This window comes from Seriola dumerili, unplaced genomic scaffold (genome assembly GCF_002260705.1).
Source record: "Seriola dumerili isolate Sdu_G_001 unplaced genomic scaffold, Sdu_1.0 BDQW01000091.1, whole genome shotgun sequence".
Classification (NCBI taxonomy): Eukaryota; Metazoa; Chordata; class Actinopteri; order Carangiformes; family Carangidae; genus Seriola; species Seriola dumerili.
The window spans coordinates 2,665,116-2,686,333 of record NW_019174346.1 but is presented as its reverse complement, the minus strand read 5'-3'; the positions used below and the strand labels follow the sequence as shown (position 1 = coordinate 2,686,333).

The following is a 21,218-nucleotide window of genomic DNA, read 5'->3' as shown; positions in this document are numbered from 1 at the left end:
CAGGTTAGGACTGAGCAGTTTCTAACATACGATTCGAATAAATATAAACTAATAGCTGACTTATACTGAGACACTGACAGGGCTCTCTCTGCTGAGTACTTTAACTTTTGATACTTTAAGTACGTTTACTTTTACTTGTAACGGAGTAGTTTTATACTGTGATACTGCCAAATTTAATATCAACTACTTAAAATAGATTATTGTATATTTCTGATGTTCATGGATTTAGATGGAGAAGAAAAAATTACACAACAAACGTAAAAGTCTGCTGGGTTTCACTGTCAGTGAAGTGGTTTGTGGGAAAATAAAAGTTTTATAAAGGGCGAGACTAACTGGAATTTATTGTCCGCCTCTGCTCAGCCACAGCAAGAACAACTCAGTACATCATGTTGACTGAATTCACTTTTCATATGTGAAGTTCTGTCCTTTCATCCAAAACTCAGTCTGTGACGTCAGGCTGGCTCTTTAGTAGCAAGGGTGGAGTATACAGGGTTTAAAGACAATGAGAAAACACTGTGTGGCAGTAAAGTCAATGTAAATGTGACTAATCCCAAAATGACAGAACAGAGATAATCATAGGATTCAATGGGATTAAGGATTTTCAGTGATTTAACCCGAGGTCACAGAGGTTCTGGATGTCTGGTTTGCTTTAACTGTGTGTGTGTGTGTGTGTGTGTGTGTGTGTAGCCGGAAAGATAACACTACAGGCCATGTTAGCTTGATTTACAGGTCTGGTAATTAGCGCAGCGCTGCGAGGGGCGGCTGCACGTGACACAGACAAATGTTGAATGTCGACCAAAATAAGATCCAAGTAGTCCGACAGCCGCCGCCGTCGTGCTGACGAGGTGAGCGACATGCAATCCTGTAAATGTGACAGCTAATCTAAGGACGTGTCAAGCTTTTAAATGTGGCATCACCCACACACACACAGCCAGTGTGTTTGTGTCATCTCCCTGTACTTTCCCTCCATTTCAAAGAGATCCTGAAACACACCCTCTGCCAGTTCTTACACCTCTTTCTGAGGAACACACATCTCTCTTTTCACCATGAATATCTGCTGCTCTCCTCCACTCTATAAAACACCAGAGGCTAAATGCCAGCTTGTCTTTCTCTTACAGAGGCTTCAAAAAGCTTCCCTGCTTCACACAGCCAGCAACAGAGAGAGAGAGACGAGATCGTCTGCAGTGCCGGTGTCATTCGTTCTGTTTCACTGTCGGGGGTTGATGTGGAAAATGAATGACATACATAGATAGAAAGATGGAGAGGATAATCTGAAGAGAGTGGCTATTTAAAGGTATGCATTTGTCTCCTCTGTGGTAAATGTTTTGATACTCTGGATGGGGAGGGAACAGTAAAGTGGACTCACCCCACAGCCGTCTTCTTCATCTTGGCACAGAGCAGAAGATCCGTGAAGAGGAAGACGTGCCGTAGCTTCCTGGAGCTTTCTGACACCTCCACCAGGAAGCCATCCTTCACCAGCTGACGAGCCTACGAGAACACCTGATGTCAAGTCTTGTCATGCGCCACCGACGCAAACACAATGCTGATGAACTTGACTCAGCACTGATCAAACAGTGGTGAAATGGGAAGTCATGCGAGTGGATAACTGGACCCAGGGAGGAGGTGGTACGAACAGGAAGAATGATTTTAACAAGCAAAACCTTGTGCTTTAATTATATTAACACACATTCAACTGGCATAACATGTTTTTATTTTATTTTGAAAGTCTTTTATGCTGAGCCTTAAAATTCAGTGTCATATTCCAGGAGAGGTAAAGAAATGAGTTGAACCGACCTCAGTCAAACAGCGTATTATACTGCGTATTAATATACAGCGTACTAATACTGGCTGCCTTTTCCCCTCCATCCAGGGTCAGCCTCCGCTTGCACCCTGACTTCAAAGTGAATGATCAGTTCATTACGTCGTGATTTTTACTGCGTCAGCTAAGAAGGAAAGACCAGAGAGGACTGGGAAAAGACAACAGTGTCACCTCCTGCCATTATATTCGTTACAGTGTGTGGGCCTTCTCTAGCTATTAGTTGGTAATTAAAAGGTCACCTATGAATCATAACCTCATTCATACTAAGAGAAGATGTGATTCAACCCTGAACACTGTAATCACACAGACAATCCCACACACCTCTCCCTTGGGCGTGGTGACGGCGGTCCTGCGAGGGTCAATCTCCTCGTTGATGGAGGAGAGGAAGTTCTGAGATATCCGCAGGGCGTCCTGCAGGAGGGGGAAGTCTGGGTGGTCTTTGGGGGTGTGTTTCAGCAAGTCCTGAAACACAAGCACAAAAAAATGTAAGGTTACGTAGACAGACAGTTACAGTCTGTGCTGTGATCATCCTGAAAGCACAGAGACAATTGTTGGTGCAATGATGTAAAAACGTCTGTAACAACAACTAGTAAACTGTATTTTTCGATCGTCCATTAAAGTAATTTTGATCTTATTCTGTATCTCATTAGAAACACTTTCTTATTTTCTAATAACTGAAAAAAAATATTGTTTTTTTTAAAATCCATCCAAAAATAAGCAGAAGTTCTGATTTCGTTTCATGTTCGTAATCAGAACTTAACTGCTCCGTACGTACGCAGCACTGCAGTAATCTCTGCACATCTCATTTCCTTGCTTTTGTTGAAGCTGCTTTCATCAGTGTAGCAGGGTGATGAACACGACAGCCGACTTGAGAGGCTTGAGCTTCTCTCTTATTTCCAAAATGAACGCCGCCAGTTTTTTTTTTTTTTTTTTTTTTTTTCCCCCTTTTTTGTCGCTCTTTTTAACATGAATGACAGGAACATGACCTTTGTAGAAACACACACACCGGCCTCAGATGCACTGGACACGTTGTTGTTCCGGCAGCTTTATGCAAACGCATTCATGCAATACACTCCTGAAACATAACCGAGGCGTCTCGGCTCGCTTGATTGACAGTTTCCACTTTATTATTAATCATGCAAAGAGGTAGGCTTATTTAAACTGGAGGAGACTGAGATAAACAACAAGAAGCCTGTTTTGACTTTTCAGCACTTGGCTGCTGCGTGGAGTCGCAAATCAAGATTTAATTCATGAGAGTTAAAATTTCATTCTGAAGGTGGGATTTACCATGAAGAATGTAGTGACTATCATAATGGCTATATCCTTTTAGTGCAGCCTGTTTATTCTGGTTAAAGTGTGTGTTAGCGAGAGGCATTTAAAAAAAATAGACTTTCTCATTTACTTCCATATCTAAATATATATTGTTTTTTTGTTATTTGCATGAATTGATCCTTTAAAGCGGTGAAAGTGCCGGCTGTGTACTCACATGAAGGACCAGGGTGCTTCTGGTGACACGGTCAATCGGCTTATAAAGGAGAGCTGCAGGGAGAGAAGAGCAGGAATCTGAGTCAGTGTTGCACACACACACACACACACACACACACACAGACAGACACAGACACAGACACACATATTCATACACAGGAGGTCACAGTTCACACAGCTCAGACATGGACAAACACTCCCACTCAGCTCACACTGAGGTAAACACGGCACCTGCAGTCTGACGGATGATGACTCTTAGGCTGACATTCAACTTAATAACAGCAAGCATCCACACTGATGAATTGTTCTTTAGTAAGACATGTAGCCGACCCCCGACCTTTGACCTCCCTGTGCACATGAAATGACAGCTTCCATGTGGGGATCACATGACTGTTATTTTAAAAACTCTAACTGAGTGTTTGTGTGAGGTTCTGTAGAGTGGAGGTGGGGGAATGCAGCAGTTTGTTACTGCACAGTGAAGGGATGGACACACACACACACACACACACACACACACACACACAGGTCTGTCAGCAGGCTGCTTAACATGCAGTCCATCTCCAGGGTTGATGCTTCAGCCTCCTATTGGTTCCTCAGCAGTTTGCTTTCTCTGCATCTTTATGCTGCTACTAGGTAAACTACAGCCGGCCCACACACTGGACGAGGAGGGAGTCAAACACATGCACCAACATACACAGCACTAATTTATGCACGAATCTATAAAAAAGTGCAACAAGACAGACACGTGCCCACACGCCACCGTTCCTGTGTCCAAGTCACAGTTTAAATCTGCACCACCGCACTTGGCTGGTTTCCCCTGGGACGCCTTTGCTGCTGAGGGAGTGTGAACAGCAGCAGGTCTGACATACATGACAGCTCGAGGTGAGAAACTCCCACAGAGATAGGACGGAGGGAAAGATCGGGAGAAAATGGAAAAAAATGACAGAGGGGAGATAGACGTCAGGCAGGACCCCCGGGGAGAAAGAAATAAGAAGCAAACGCACATAGATGTAAAGATGAGACGGGGGGGGGGGGGAGAGGACTTTTATTCTGGGTTTCTTCTCTCAGAACCAGCAGTTGTGTGATGAAATGCCAAAAACGTCTCAAGGTCTCAAAATAATAATGCCACTACTGTCGCCAGGCATTGTAAAAAAAAAAAAAAAAGCTATAATAACGCCGCCCCGCACGTATGCACAAAAAGAAATGAAGTAAAGGTATGTGCTGAACACAAACCTGACTCACAAGGGCATACAGATTTAGAAAGCAGCTGACGACGTTCCACTCGGTGATCAAGCTAATCTCCATTTATTACAGTGAAGATTGCAGCCTTAAAGCAGCTGATCTCAAACCTGAAGGGCAGAGGGGCCGGCCAGCTGAAACAGGGAGAGGTGATGTGCCTTCTGTATGCAGCGCAGGTCGTCCCAGACACAGCGCTCTGCTCACAGACAGGCAGAAACTCAGCTACACTTCCCCTCGAATGTTACACTTATCTGTTTAAACCATTGAACATTGCTCCCTTCTGTTACGGGCCACTAGCGTTACATTATCTCTCTGTTCTTCTTCTCCCCTTTGTACTCTCACTTTAAAGTGTTAATTCTCCTTTCTTCTCCATCTAGTATGAGAAATGAAAGGGCAAGAGCAGAAACCTACAGGGAGCATGTTCAGATGGACTAATAGAGCTCGTCATATTAAACTTTACACACTCACATATACATACATACATGCTCAGCCACTATGAGACCAAAGAGAATCTTGGAGAAGGCCTCGCTGATGCACTTTGAAGTCTCTCCACCCTCCGGTCATTAATAATGCGGCCTCCATCAATGGTCGCGGCTCAGTGAACTAATACTTCTACCTCCTGGAGGATTTACTACAGGACCTGCTCTGACTGCAGGGGCGGTGAGCGCCATCTAATTATGTGTGTGAGCGGCTTCGTATTCACCTCGAGTAGAGGTGCTTCAGGAAAGTTTAGGTGACTTTGGATACAAAACAAGCATCAGATGTCAGCGCAGCACAGATCAGTACTTCTGCAGGGAATGTGTTAGCTGTCAGTAGAAGGCAGTCCATCAGCTGTATTGATTATTTATGCCCCATGTTGAGATGTATGTCTGAAATATTGATGCACCTCAGTTCCATCTGTAAACAATCATTTTTAGCTGCTAAAATTCATTCATGAACATTCATGGTCCTCATCCTCCGAGTCTGTTCAGAGTCACAAAACGGTTACACAAACCTGGATAACAAACACCTTTTACACCTGAACAAGCCAACCTGGTTCATTCTTTACTTTTCTCTTTTCTCTTTTTCTGTACATGACGTTACTGTTACATGTGCAGAGACATGAATAATCAGAATACTTGATGTTCCAGGGAAACATCACATCCTGATTAACGAGCACGGAAGTGTGTCTGCTGTACCAATGCAAGATAATTGCAGGATGATTTTCCAGCTGCACATTTCTTAATAGCACTGTCGCCTCACAGCAACAAGATTCTGGGTTCGAACCCTTTCTGCGTGGAGTTTGTATGTTCTCCCTGCGCCTGCGTGGGTTCTCTCCAGGTTCTCCAGCGTCCTCCTGCAGTCCAAAGACGTGCACATTGGGTTAATTGGGAACTCTGAACTGCCCATAGGAGTGAATGTGAGTGTGACTGGTTGTTCGTCTCTACATGTCAGCCTTGTGATAGACTGGTGACCTGTCCAGGGTGAGCCCCGCCCTCGCACAGTGTCAGCTGGGATTGGCTCCGACCCCCCGCGAGCCTTAATGAATAAGCGGTATGGATAATGGATGGAGATTTTTACTTATGTGCATTTTACAAACTAGGAGCAAAGTTCAGTGGGAGTCAGAAGAAGAGAGGAAGAGAAGACAGAGGGAGGGGGATTATTGGAAGTCGATGACCTGTCACAGCGAGGCGCCTTTGATTGGTCCGGTTCTCAAGGTCGCCTTGATGACTTGGCTGACGGACAGATAGTTCATCTTTGCTAACGAGGGGATAGACCATGTGGGCGAAGTCTTTGAACGAGCACAACACACGGACCGCTCGCGGTCTACAGCTAGGACACCGGCACCGCCAGCTTTCAGCTCTCACTATCTGGCAAGACATTCAGCTCGCGATGCCAGGCGTGAGCCGTGAAGGAGGGCGAGGAGGACAGACCGAGACCAATAGGAGGGAAAATAAAGAGGGCAGAATGACAGACAGGGAGAGGGCATACAAGGATTAAGTAAAAGAGAGCAAACGGCAGCGGTGTGGAGCAAGTCCCAATTTACATGTAAAACAGGGTGTCAGATGTTTGATTTAGTACTCGTGTTGCTATTTGCATCCATTCATTAGGAGGTGTCAGGCAGATGAAACAGCAAGCGTTATTATATGTAAACAACCCAGACAAATTGATTTATTCCAATAAAGAAAACACACAAAAGCACACGTCAGCTCGTTTGGCTGCGGTCCAGTTAAATCCTGTGGAAGGCAAGAAGGATGGAGGGATGAGCGCAGGCAAGGAAGGCAGGTTTAAAGAAAGCTAGAAAGCATGAGAAAAGAATTATGGGGCGAATAGAAAGAGGAAGAGTCGTAGTTGGTAGTTTCAGAGGTGAAGTGGAGAAATCCCTCGACTGCCTCGTCAGGTAATTAAGGAAGTGCAATGCAAACAGTAATCAGAGCCACTCACCCGTGTCCTGGCTGTGGTATGAAACTAGTTTCATGCTACTCAACCACCACAGTGAAGCAGACAAATGATATAGTCATCTCAGACGATATAGTGTCGTCTCAGGAGTAAAGGGTGAGAGAAGAATGCTGTTGAGTCTTCCTCATTTACGACGCATAAATTAACAGAGACATCACAGGTACATGCTACTGAAAACTGACACACACATGAACACACACACACACACACACACAGGCTCCCTCAGCCTGACAAAGCCGCACCATTTGCTCATCATGTTTATTTATCATTGCATATTTGTACAGCCGACAGTTTCCCTCCATCCCCTGCAGCACGAGGTCTGGCTCCTGGTTTAGTTGAGCGAGATGCCAGCAGAGCACCGGCATGTACGAGCTCCCTAATACAATCACAAACAGATCAGACTTGTTCCAATCCTCAGGTGATAAGTATTCTCTATGAGGAGCAGCCCGGAGCGCCGAGTCCTTGCGCACAGACTAAACGTGGTTTGCTTTTAAACAGACACACACAGATAGAAGATGCCGTCCCGGCGAGCGACATATTCCAGAGGACCATCATCACTCAGCGACCACACAAAAGCTCTGACGCTTCAAAGAAACTAATTTTATCACTGCGATTACGTGGGTGTATGTACAGCACACACATGTACAGAAACAGGTAAAGGTCAGAAATCACCGGCAAGCAGACAGCACCACCACATAATGAGCATCAGAAAACATCAGTTACATATCAGCCAGTATCCCAAATCAATATCTGACAGCTTATCAATAAGTGTCCAAACTTCACAGCAAACACACTGCACCTAACATTATTCTCTAACAGCAAGCAAGTTGCCCCAAAGCAAACAGCGGCAGCTCGTATCATGCAGTCGTTACCGTATGTGCAGTTACAACACAGTCTGAGGACCAGAAGCACCTCCATATCCCTCCTCTCCTCTCTCTGTTCTCCTGCTCACTGCCTCCTCTCTCCGGCAGAGAGAGAGACAGAGAGGGGGTGGGGTGGGGGGGTGAGCAAAAGTGTGTGTGCGCTCACACAAGCGCCAGTTTGCCTCCCAAAGCCCACCACTGCATACACAAGTAGAAGGGGCAGGACTGAAGTCTTAAAGCACCAACACATCCAAGACAGACGAACATGCACACTCATACAGACACACACACACAAGCACACGCACATGCGCGCACACACACACACACACACAAACACAAACTTACCCTCCATTGAAATAGTTGTGGTACAATCTTTGGAGTCTTTAGGACCTTTTACCTTGAGGTTCTGAAAGAAGAGTGGAACAATCAATTTGATTCATTAATACACACAACCATGCTCTCGCTCCCACACACACACACACACACACACACACACACACACACACACACACACACACACACACACAGAACACTCTGTACTTGCTTGGCTGAAGCTGGCAGAACTAATGAAAAAGTATTGGGTGACTGCAGCAGACTGAGGCAGCTGAAGGAGGCTGGACAATGCAAACTTCAGAAAGTTTTGTTTTCAGCCACCGACACACCCTCACAGCCTGACAGTAAAATGATATTAATTATTAATGTTATTAATGTTTTGATGAAACACCCCTAAAACTCTTGTTGTAGTAGTTTTCTCTGCTGTACTCGGACTGGTGTTACGTCCAGGCGTCCTTTTTGAAAATGACCATATATTAATATAAGTTTATATTAATGCAACTCTAAAGCAGGAAGAACACTGGGTGGTAAGAGGATCAAAACAGGAAATGGAGAATCTTAAGGCGGGTTTGCTCCAAAGTTTAAATGTTATGTAGATACAGGTCGGCGGTGGCTAATACAGTAACACAGGTTCAGATACTCTGAGATCCCAGCATCCACCTCGCTGCGACTGTGTGATGACGTACAGTAGACTTATGGTCGCCCAAACCCTCTCATGTGAATTACACTGCTCCTCTAATAAGTTTAAATGTGCATCATGTTGTAACATTGATATATCTGTTAATTGTGTTTTAAAGTAGTGTTCCTGAAAATAGGACGATATTTCCCATAAACAGTCGCTTCCTGTCGAAAAGAGGATGTTCCGACTCGCCTCTCTTCCCCTATTTACTGCTGTTCCATGTGCGTTTGTTTTCTTCCCCGCTTTATTGAGGAGGATTTAACGTGACACCTGAGACCGGTCGAGGGATTAGTCTTTTGTCTAATGAATTCACTATTATGTAGGAGAACCAGGGGAGGAAAGTGAAATACAGTCACTGATTTTATTCTCTTTTGCCTTCCTCTGCAGACATTTGTGACGGAGAGCAACAATACTAAACCCAATGGCAGACAATTTATAATATAGTATAGAAATGACACTCTACCATCTCCTGAGCAACTGTTGTGTTGGTGGTAATTATGCTAATGACTAAAACTTGATCTCTCCAAATCTACACCACTACTATTCAGACATGTTCTCCTCACATCCCTCCGTCCGCTCTCCGAGTCTCTCATCATCATCTTATCATGAACTCACCTCAGATATCTTCTGGAACTGGCTGTTGGCTTGGCTGCATTTCTCTGCCGTCTCTAGCGCCACCTTGTAGTTGTCCACAAAGGCCTTGTACACACCCAGCTGACTGGCCTGGGTCACATGACAAGAGACGGAATAAGAGACGTCAGTTAATGTGCAGGAGAAATGGAGTGAGTACAACAATGTATTCACTTTAAATTAGCACCTCCATACCTCTGCATGTCACACAACTATATTAAAATTCATACACAGCTCTGGTAGATGATATGATATGATATTCTATTCCCATCATAATTTTGCCTTAAGTGGATAGTTGAAAAGAGAGCGGCGTTCCCTCCTTTGCTCTCTCAGCATACACCCCCACACACACACATACACACACACACAGTTACACATGCAGCACAGCATTGTCAGTGAACAAAAGCTAATCACATTCCCATGATGCCACTCCACTGGTGGCTCTGTGCAGTCCCCCTGATTGAAACAGAGTCACTTTCTCTTTTCTCTTCCCTTTCATTAACAGCCCCTCTCTGCAGCACTGTATGAGCATTGTTACAAGCTGCAGACCAGCAGTGCATGAATATGCATCCTGCTACAGCTATGCTTGAATGGCTGGGCTGAAGAGCTGAATGCGTCCCATTAAAGCAACCAAATTAGATTGAGCTGAATAGAGTGAATGAGTAAGACTTGTTACTTTTCTTCTTCAATCCCCCTCCTCCTGCTCTTTTTTCGCTTCCTCTCCTTCCAGTTCCTCTCAGAGCCGGCCTCAAGAGAGGAGCTGTGAGGGAATCACCCAGTCTCATTTGACATTTAAAAGATGTTGTGGATCAATACGTTTTTAGTAAGAACAGATGACGGTGACAATAAAACAAATAGCCAACAGATATTTCTGGATTGTGGATTTCACAATTCTGACACAAAAGTTGAGCCACATAATGACTTAAATAGACAAGAGGTCAGACAAACAAGCGTCTGTGCATGACCTCATCATAACTGCCGACTTCATTATATCAAACCAAAACCTTGGATGGAAGAGAGAAACCACAATGTACGATCACTGAATCTCTAAAGATAGACTTTTTCACTTGGCAGCTTGGCTGGAAAGTACAAACCGAGCAGAATGACGTGATCGTGGTGTTTCATCAGTCCATCACGTTGTTTGGACAAACTGTGACCGGTGTGAAACCCCTCAAGCTCCGTCCCTCACAGAGACGCAGGACTTTGAGCTACGCTCCGAATATAGAGCCTGCACTTCAAACAACAAGATCTCAGGTCAAAGTGGTGGGCGGGAAAACAACAAACAGAAAGAGAGCGGGCTCAGCATTAGAATGATGACTAGAAACCGAAACTTACTTTCTGGATCAAAATGCCCGTCTGACGTGTTGAACAGCAGGAAGCTGCAGTCCAAACTATATATGAAATATCTAAATACCTTGTGCATACAGGCCTGAGTGTAACATATAACACCTGTTTTGAATTATTATTTTAGAGAACAGAGTATCTGCTGTTATCACAGTTTATATGGTTCAGATCTGTTAAAGAAAAAAAACACAAACACAGTAAAGAAACGTTTAAACAGACATTTCACATCAGTGCAATGAATACTGAGCAATTAGCAGTATCTATATCCTGCATGTGTGAAATCCCAGTATATAATCACGACATCGAACATGCATCTTTCTCTGTCGTCTCCAACAAGCCGTAGTTCCTCCTGTTGCTGAAACACACTCTAGACGTCTTTACACCCGTTGGTCTTTAACACTCAAACCCAGAAAGCCATGCACATGACTAGTGAGATATGACTGCAGAGTATAATCAAACCAAGAGGACTTCACTGCACTACTCACTCTCAGATGATGCAATGACTAGCATCATTTAGACATAAATCCAAATCTCAAAGATAGATGATCCTCACCCAGAATGGGTTGAATTAAACCGCCAACACTGTGATATCTCCTCATCATGACTTTATCATGAATAAAATACAATACTCTAGTAAGAAACCTGGACAGCAGAGCTCTGGGTCCTGAGGACAAGACTGAGAGTCCTTAGACATGCTAACCTTTCTGTGAGGCTGGATTTAGCCACAGCAATGCTTTGAGCTAAATGCTAAAAAATGCCTGGTGTTGCTGGAGGAACCAGAGCCAGTCAGCATTATCCTCCTGGGACCATGAATGTCTGTGTAAAAATTCATCGCAGTCTGACCAACAGTTCTTGAGGTATTTAAGTCTGGACCAGCTGACTGACATCGCCATCACAGAGCCATCACCACTAGCATGTCTACAAAGGTAACGAGCAGTTACCCACGATACAATAATACATAGACTACAGTTATAATTTGCCTTAAGAGATGGAGGCATGTCTACAGAAATGCATTTATTTATCTAAAATTCTCCTAAGAACCAGGACTGTTCCCTGATTAGACCCTCCCCACTTCATGCCTCCAGGGACTTGGATAATTTGGTGCAGTCCTGGCAGACACAGGATGCAGCTGAGCCCTTCTCTTGACTGAAAAAGGTGAGAAAAAGTTGGAACTGTGGTTGGCTTTTATCCTGCGTCTGCCGCTTTTGTAGCTCTGTCCCACTGTGTTGCTCCAGCGGCCTCCATGCTGCTGACGAGGAGCAGCAGGGAGCGGACCGGCTAATTACACTGCCATCTGTACTCTCACACTGTCACTCTGACTAAATGTTTAGCTGCCACATGACATGCTCATGAACGCACATATACGCAGCACAGATGGGAGCTGATGACTACACTAATAGGTGTCACTTGGTGGTGTATCTCGTGGGGTCCCCACAGAGGAGGGGCCCGGGAGGACGTACTTGAACTACTAAAAGAATCATATTTCTACACGAGAGCTCTGCTCAGCTTCTCTGCCACTAAACATAAGCTCACGAGCGCATCGCTAATCAATGTGCCTGAGCTGCTGACACATCTTCCCCTCTGAATGTTTAGTAGAATCTTAAATAAATGTTTCATTAAATCCTGTTAACAAATGCTGAAAGATCAACATTTAATATGAATGCTGGACCTCCGGAGGAATGCTCTCCCAGCTGGCCTGTAGATGCAGGGATTACTGTGTCCAAACCTGAATAAACATTTTGAGTTAACATTGTCCTTATTTATACCCACAGAATAAAGCAGAAGTTGCATTCTCTGAGTCATAGCGGGTTACTGCTAATAATAATATTTTCATAAGTCAAAATACAACTGAAACTTTGTGAGATTTTGAAAACCAAAAGTGAAAGATGTCAACAAACAGGTCAGTTTCACATCAGAATAAGATCGACATCCTCACCAGTTTCCTCAAAATGATGGCCTGAGATTCTCTCAGTCATTCTAGTAGCGTTGTTAAGTTTAAAACCAAAAGGTTGCATGTAAACGTAGCTTTACACGAGCCACGAGAACAATGCGACACCTTGATTTTGTCCAGGAATATGTAGTCACACACTGTCAGCTGATAATGAGATCAGGCCTACAGTCTACTGTTTGTCGTTCCACTTTTAAAAAGCTTAAGATCTTGTCCGCTGCACAGATATGAGGTCTAATTCTCCGTAACTTAATCAGTCACAGTGTAAACCTACTTCCGGTTCTAAATTAAACCTGCCAGCCCACAGACACAAACACTGAATCACTGACAAACAGAGCCAGAGCTGTTTTACAACTTCAGACGATAACTACTCTTTTTTAAAAGACTAAAATAGACGCCAAAGTCGTAGTTGTGAGGTGTTTATTTGTCTGAGCTGGCATGACACTTTACTCTTGTCCTCTAGTCAAAACAACAGTGTGCTCATGTCTTGGCAAAATGTCACAGGGTCTCTCATAATTGGACGTCTGATTCATTCACAGCTCATTTGCAAGAATAAATCGCATCTCCTGAGATCCAAAAACATGGCCGGAAACTAAATGTGGGACATGTTTAATCATTGATTCAGTTATTCACCTTTAGCTGGCTGCTGATGGAGTTTAACTATCATGTGTTTTCATTTATTCCAGTTAAGTCCTCCATTATTCATGGCAAGTTGGCTCTTTCTTAGGTTAGGTCTTTTGACAATACTATTATTTGACACTACAGTAGTTACAGTGTCTTTCAGCTACAGTTTTCACATGGCATTACAATGATGCCAGAGAAAGTAACGATGAGTTAATTGACCATTAACTTTTAAAAATCTATCGTAAAAATGAGGCAATAAAAGTCATGGTAATGACACTTGAGAGAAGAGAGAATTTGAACACACCATGTAAATGTTCGACCTTGTCAACAGCAACAGCATGATAAATAATCATTGGTTTTTTCTCTACTTGTGGATTTTCTGTGGTTTTCTGAGGCTCCCAACTTTAGAGCCAAACCCTGTTGTTACTGTCAGGTGGAGTTGGAGCAGCTCTCTGCCACTAAATAGAGTGTTTGTTTTTCCGTCTAGTTTCCAGTCCAGGAAAATTATGAACCATAATATTCTGTTGCTGCCTGCCCACAGTGGGACGCACTCAGGGCGAACTAACAGCACACAGTGTGCCAGGGTTTATTTACCTCCATCACACCAGCCACACTGCTGCTCGCACCACCACATGAAATTCAAATTGGCCACTTAAATTAACAATTTTTACTGATGACTGCATTTGGATTTTACACACTAAAATGTCATTACCTTGTAAATGAAATTTCTATCTGGATTTATTTTTCCTACCAGAGGTCCAGTTTGACATCTCAGTCGAAAGTCTCTGTTGCAACACGTTGCATCAGCTTGTCTACAGTATGTCAAACATACACACTGTACAGTATATGTAAGAAGCCCTGTTCAGATTATTGTATCCTCTCTGCAAAGCTCACGTTAAGACGTCTACACACACACACACACACACACACACACACACACACACACACACACACACACACACATACACACACCCAGATGTTATCATGGATAAGACTTTAATTAATTTTCTGGAGACTAACCCTAACCCCGACACTGACCCTGAACTCTGCCTCTGACTCGAACATCAGCTTTTTCCAAATTGGGACATGACCTTTGTCCTTAATTGGACAAGCCGTCTTCAATTAACTGGTCTTTAGTCTGACATTTGTCCCCAATGTTAGCCTATGACAGAAACCCACACAACACACACACACACACACACACACACACACACACACACAAACACACACAAACACACTTATGCGCACATAGTCTAATTTAGAAAGGTGACTCTCGGAGCACAACAAACAGTGAGAAGACAATTCCTCTTTTAACTTAAATCTACAGTCGTGCACCCTGCAGCCGATGGAGGGGTGAAAAAAGCCCACGTCAGACTCACCAGCTTCTGGAACAAATGTCCCACAGTGACCTTCTCGTCCCACTGCTGGATGTTGGGTAAGAGGGCATCGTAGAACTCCTTGTGGATCTCAAAGATGTCCTGGATTTTGTAGAAGATGGTCTCTATCTGCTGGATGGTCAGCACGGGCTGGGAGGTTGTGGCTGTGGCTTTCAGAGGACGCATGGGCTGGAAAATCAGGGTTAGGGTTAGCCAAGGACCAATCACAGATAACGATTCAGATGTAAAATAAACGTATCAAGAACTGGAAAGCTAGGCAGCGCATGACATAAAATATGTTCATACAGCATTTTACTATGTCACTAAGTTTATTTTAAACTCTAATCTCATTTCAGAACAGGCTGCGAGTACAATCCGGGGAAGTTAATTGGCCAATCAGTGGCCTAATTGGGTCAAAAAAGAAAAAAAAAAAGAAAAAAAGAAAAGTTTCTGAACTGGCGATGTGTCACACAGAGATAAGGATGCAATCTAAGCCTCTCTGCTCAGCAATTGGGTGACCCTCTTTTGTGCTGTGCTGTGTCTGACCAGTCAGATTTCATACCAGCTCTCCCAGCTCAGTTAATCATAGATATGTGTGGAGTGGGCATGGTGGGGGGGCTGAATAACAGTGAAAACATAAAGGCTTTCACGTCATGGAAGCAAAAGTCCTCCAGGGATGATGATGAGTCATTCTCCCACTGATTGCAGGGGTTGTATGACGGCTAATCAGACAGGCCGGCTCATTTAAAAGCACCGACAATGACTGCAGACAGTCGACGCCCCCTGCATGGTCTACATGTGATGGCACAGCTGCCGGCTGAAAAGCCCTCATCAGGCTTGACAAATGTGTTAGATAGATGAATGGATTTGCAGACTGGTTACCCTCATAAAGTTCTATCTGCATTTATATTTCCACACAGCAAACTCTCAATACACACATCTACAGTACAGAAGTTGTATTAAACCTTTCGCAGGTGAGAAGGCCTCTGACTGTCAGATATCATCAGTCTTTCTCGATTTTGTCGAATGCACCACCATACCCTTTAGCAACCAGAGATGACATTTAGGATTACCAATGCACATGAGCGACTTGTGACTGTGTTAGGGTTGTTGACTAATCCTGCAGTCTTGCCTTTAATTTGGCAGAGTAAACTAAAATCTGTCAAATATACTGTATATAGAAAAATCAATAATTAAGTGTGATCACACCTTGTGTTTTTAGACATTCTCTCAATGACTGAGGAAGTAGAGAGGGACAGGAACAAAGTCTTTATTGGCTGAATTGTAAAATGACTTGTGCTGTCAGTTGAAAGAGAGGGAACTGAAACACAGAGCAGATTTCTGCCAGTATTATTGCAGTCTTTTGTTAATCTCATTGAATGGATACTAACAACTGCTTTTTCTCCAGGTTTCTACTGTAAGTGGTGTGTGACTAAACAAATTTTCAGTGTTGCTTAATGCTGCATTCGATATCAAACTGACTGCATGTCAGTCAGAGTGCAGCGAGCGGCTGACAGCAGCAGGATATGACATAGGGGCTGCGCATGGGGAAGCATGTTCAGTTAGTGCTTCAGGAAACTGCAGTGACTGTGGTCCTGCTCTAAGTTTGACCATTAACCACAAATAGTGCTCCAGTAGTTCAAAGGGGCCTGCAACAACTGACACAGCAGCAACTAACACAGCAGCAGCAACACAATGCACATGCTGCTGCATGAACCTCGACACGGTGTTCCAAAAAATAAGAGAATTAGCCCGACAATGAAGAAATGATCTCCTTTAAACATCCACCGTCAAGGGCAGAGGAACATTTTTTGCAGTGTGTGTGTGTGTGTGTGGGTGTGTGTGTGTGTGTGTGTGTGTGTGTGTGTGTGTGTGTTAGTGTGTTAGTGAGTGTTTGTGTGTCTCACCAGTAGCAGGGCCTCCAGCTGGTTAATGTAAATCTCCTCGCTGGCCAAGAAACCAGACAGCACCAGTTTCTTCATTTCCAGCCCCTTCTCTGTGTCTCCCTGCAAGATAAAACAGATCTGACTGTAATAATGATACATACAGTAATATATCACACACACACACACACACACACACACACACACACAGACACACACCAAAGATCCTTTTCTGACGTATTTGTTCCCACATTTTATTTCTAACCAATTCAACAACATGACTCAAGCTCATTTCCTGCATGATCCCACTGCAGTTACCACATCAGGTAAACGTGATAATATACACACATCCAAAGTGTGTAGGAATGAGCAGCGGCTGTGTGAATTGGGAGTCTGCGCTCATCTAAAAACATCTAAATGGCTTGTTTCCTCTGTGGCAAGTCTTACACCAAGCGCTCTCAGACAGTTATTTATTTTCATTCTGACTTCAATATCAGGAAAACCACCACCCTAATCATGTTTGAGAAACACGCCGGCGCAAAACAAGACACACTTGTTCTTTGATGCCTGTGCTGAGGAAAACACTAGTCTGAGCAGAAAAACTTTATAAGAGTAAAAGTGAGAAGTAACGAGCTGGAGAAGGTAAACTGAGGTGACATGTTTGACAGTCTTGCTTTTGATATTCTACATTATCACAGAATAAATCCATTAAATTCATTCATCGATCTTCGTGCTTATCCCTAATGAAGCAGGGTGAAGACTATCCCAGCATGCACTGGGCAGGAAGCAGTCGAGCACATAAGACAGACAAGTCAGACTTTCACTCACATCTTTGGGAATTTAATTCTCATCTACATGTCACACACTCTCCTATTGTTGGTGTCAACATGGACCATAAACCTCATGTAGTTTAAACACACACAAAAGTGTCTGTATCATAAACTGGATTATAAGGCATTTCAAACGTTGAAGTTCTCACAAATAAATCAATTCTAGATCAAGTATATTCACTACGGAAAAGAGCTATATAAATTATAAATGAACTGATTCTAGAGAACAGACTGTTTATCAAGTCAAGGGTGACAAAAGTGTCGGCTGGATTCAAAACTTTGTCATGTTTGAAGCCAAACACAGATTACTGCCTGAGAAATGACAGAAGCTGTTTGTGTTAAGATCTGATGGTGACGATCAAAGAAGCTAATTTCGTGCTAACCCCTCAGTTTGCACGTAATACATTAAAGCAGATGTGTGCAGATGTGTGGAGTCAAACTGTGGGATTCTCTGGTGAATAATTTCAACATGTTCAGCCGTGATTCAATTTAAGAAAATGAATTGAGACCAAATGATTGGATGTTATGAACTTACATTGTTGTTTAATTCAAATTCATGTGTCTTCAAATGTTGCTGTAAGTACTGGCAGATCATCTGTGGTCGGGCATAAATCTTAATTACTCAGTTAGAGACTAGTAATAATTAAGGGTCGTTTTAGATTGTAGCTTATATTTTGTGTGGCATGTGTACAGCAAAGTATTAGATGATGAAACAAAACTAAACCTCTCTTCGTTTTATGTATGAACATGAACTGTGCTGACAAACTGTGTCTGTGCAGAGCAGCACACACACTATTCCAGATGTTTGGTATCAACACCTGTGCCAGCTCCTCTCGTCAGAAAGCCTCGGTTATAATGGATTTCACACTGTGAGAAGGTGTGAAGATAATAATGCCGGTTACACACACTCACTGAGCACTTTATTAGCAAAACACGTAGGTCAGGAGCTTCGGTTAATGTCACACATCAGAAAGAGAAAATCATGTGATCTCAGTGAGTTTGACGGTGATTGTGGTTTGAATGTTTCTGAAGCTGCTGAAGTGAGTGTGTGAGTTTTTACTCAGAATGAAGCCAAAAGAAAAAAGAAAAAAGAAAACCATCCAGTGAGCAGCAGTTCTGACTGAAACACACTGTTGATGAGACTTCAGAGGAGAATGGACAGACTTCCACTTCCTGTCACCAAGAACAGAAACCTGAGGCTGCAGTGGACTCAGACTCAGGGGAAGACTGGAAGAATGTAGCCTGGTCTGATGGATCTGGATTTGTGCTGAGGCAGCAGATGGTAGAGTCGGAGTTTGAATCCCTGTACCCAACCTGCCTTGTGTCAACAGTCCAAGTTGCAGGTGTGATGGTGTGCGGAAAGTTTTCTTGGCACACCTTGGGCCTTAATACTGATCAATCGGTCTGAATACCACAGACTTAGACCATGTGCTTCCCTTTAAGGCCACAGTGGACCATCTTCTAACAGCGACTTCCAGCAGGATAATAAATCATGTCACAGAGGAAAAGTCGTCTTAAACTGGTTTAATTGCAGTCATGTCAACATTTTGTGAGGAACTACCCAGTATTAGTGTGGCGTTCCTAATGAAGTGCTCAGTGAGTGTATATAAAACAATGGTATATCAAATAACATGAGTGGCACTGAGCTGGAAACACTCAGCTCAGGTCTATTTATTCATGAAGCTTGTTAAAAGAGTCAACCAGACCAAGACAGACTTTCACTCTTTGCCCGCCGCTGCAGAGGCACATCCACAGCCTGACAGCAATAAACTGGAGAGTTTTACTCCGAGTTACACAGAAGTGTCAGATATGTACTTCAAGGAAGGCCAAAGAAAGAGCCATGGGAGCAGAAAGGAAGATTAATTATTAACACAGCCAGATCCTCACAATGATATCAGCACTCCAGCTACGCCTGATAAGACAAGGAAGGAGCCATGACCTCATCGTTTTAACCCAGTCATGACTGACATCCACCTTCTGACACTGATGTTAGAGCAGAGATTTGGCAGAAACCATTCGATTTTCCCACGAATATTTTCATGATTGCAAACAGCCCATTAAGTATAAAATAGGCTCCATATTAAAATCCTGTGATGGATGTTGAAGTAACAGTGAGAGTTTATAGTGAATCAGAAGGAGGGGCAGGTTCATGCCTCATGTTATTCACCTCTTCTTTTTTTAAATACAGTTGGTCACCTATACGCATCCATACAAACATTAAACTGATGGAAATACATGTCAGTTCATACAGTAACGGATCAGTAATCATCATTTTTCCCAATTATTGAAAGAATTTATCGTCCCACAGATTTAGCAAGAAGGTCATTCTCTCCATACTCTGAACATCTGTCGCTATATCTATCCAGTCCGTCTTTGTTGGAGGTTCAGTCTGTCACTGTTTTTGTGTCACAGCTTTGTTGCTGGCTGAAAACATTATCCATGACCGCTGGAGCTGGGCAGCTCCAAAAATAAATGGAACCTGTCTCAACCCGTTTAAAGATGGTGTTCCTTGAAGAAAATGAAAGGTCATTTTCCTGACTAGCAATCGAAACTAGAGACGAGTCACTTTCTTGAAACTCTTCGATATGCAAGTACTGCTGCAGTGCTCGCCGCTTATTTTAAGCATGACAAACCAGATGCACGGCTACATCTTCAGACTTTTTTCTTCCTTCTAACAAATGCAATTGTGTTCTTGTTGAAATGCCAGATAAACTTTGTACAAGTCCTGAGGTTTTTATGGTGGGAGATAAGATTCCAGATCAGTGTAGCTGCCCTGAAATGCACTTCATTGTCAAGTTAAACATGCAACAGCTCAAAGGCTCCGTGTGTTTGTTGGTGACGTGTTAAGCTTCAGCAACAAATATGTACCAGCAGGATGAAAAAAAAGACAGGACAGGAAGGGAAAAACTATTTTTTCCAGCAGCGGGAGTATTTTCCCTCTGCTGTACAAAGAGCTACTGTGTGGCGAGAGGGCAGGATGAGAAAGACACGGTCGGTGAAAGGATTTTTCCAACCTGCTCCTGTGTGCGCTCTTCTAAGTTTTGCTTTTCATACAGAAACACGCTGCATGCTCCTCTATTGTGCCCTCTGCTCTTATTCTGTGTGGTAACAGAGCTGATACCAAGAGTGAGGCGGGCAGCTCTGCTTTCTGTCAATTCATCTACTAGGAGGAGTACACAAACACACACACACACACACACACACACACGCTTCTCAATATGCAGAAGTTACCATGAGAAACAGAAAGCAGTGATGTTTAAACAGCAGCAGAGTGAAGAGACATGTGCTCCAGAGCAGCCGCCTCATCAGGCCATGCTGAGACACCCAATGGCTGTTACACACACACACACACACACTTGCAGCACAGATGGCTGAAAGGCACACGTAGCAGCACATGACGCCACATCGTGCCAACACACCAACAACACTTTCCACTTTGCTAGATTTATGCAAGACTTGAAGCCTGGTCACTGTGACAGAGTAGTTAAAGTGTCTACGTGTGTGTGTCTGTGTGTGTGTGTGTGTGTGTGTGTGTGTGTCCCTGCATCCAGCTGTCCAGCTGCTGTCTCACCTTGAACTGTCTATGTCTCGGAGTGATGGGATCCAGCTCCCCATCTCCATAATCAAACACCTCCTCCTCCTCCTCCAGCACCCTGTCCAAGTAGCACAGCACCTCCTCCTCTTCCTCCTCCATGATTCTTCCTTTCTTTTTCCCCCTTTCTGTCT

At 43.6% G+C, this 21,218-nt stretch overlaps 1 protein-coding gene across 3 annotated transcripts in view; it reads right to left on the bottom strand.

The window, feature by feature from the left end:
• abr (active BCR-related) overlaps nt 1–21,218 on the bottom strand; it is a 120,607-nt gene that overhangs the window by 48,099 nt on the left and 51,290 nt on the right. For 2 of the 3 annotated variants that reach the window (XM_022745761.1, XM_022745762.1), the window contains exons 3-9: nt 16,687–16,785; nt 14,783–14,968; nt 9,473–9,580; nt 8,191–8,251; nt 3,306–3,358; nt 2,141–2,281; nt 1,367–1,488 (exon numbers count right to left, since the gene is read on the bottom strand). In XM_022745761.1, coding sequence (XP_022601482.1) covers nt 1,367–1,488; nt 2,141–2,281; nt 3,306–3,358; nt 8,191–8,251; nt 9,473–9,580; nt 14,783–14,968; nt 16,687–16,785 — 770 coding nt within the window. Of the gene's footprint in view, nt 1–1,366; nt 1,489–2,140; nt 2,282–3,305; nt 3,359–8,190; nt 8,252–9,472; nt 9,581–14,782; nt 14,969–16,686; nt 16,786–21,063; nt 21,194–21,218 lie in introns of those variants that run through there. The other variant, XM_022745763.1, reaches the window with a different exon arrangement.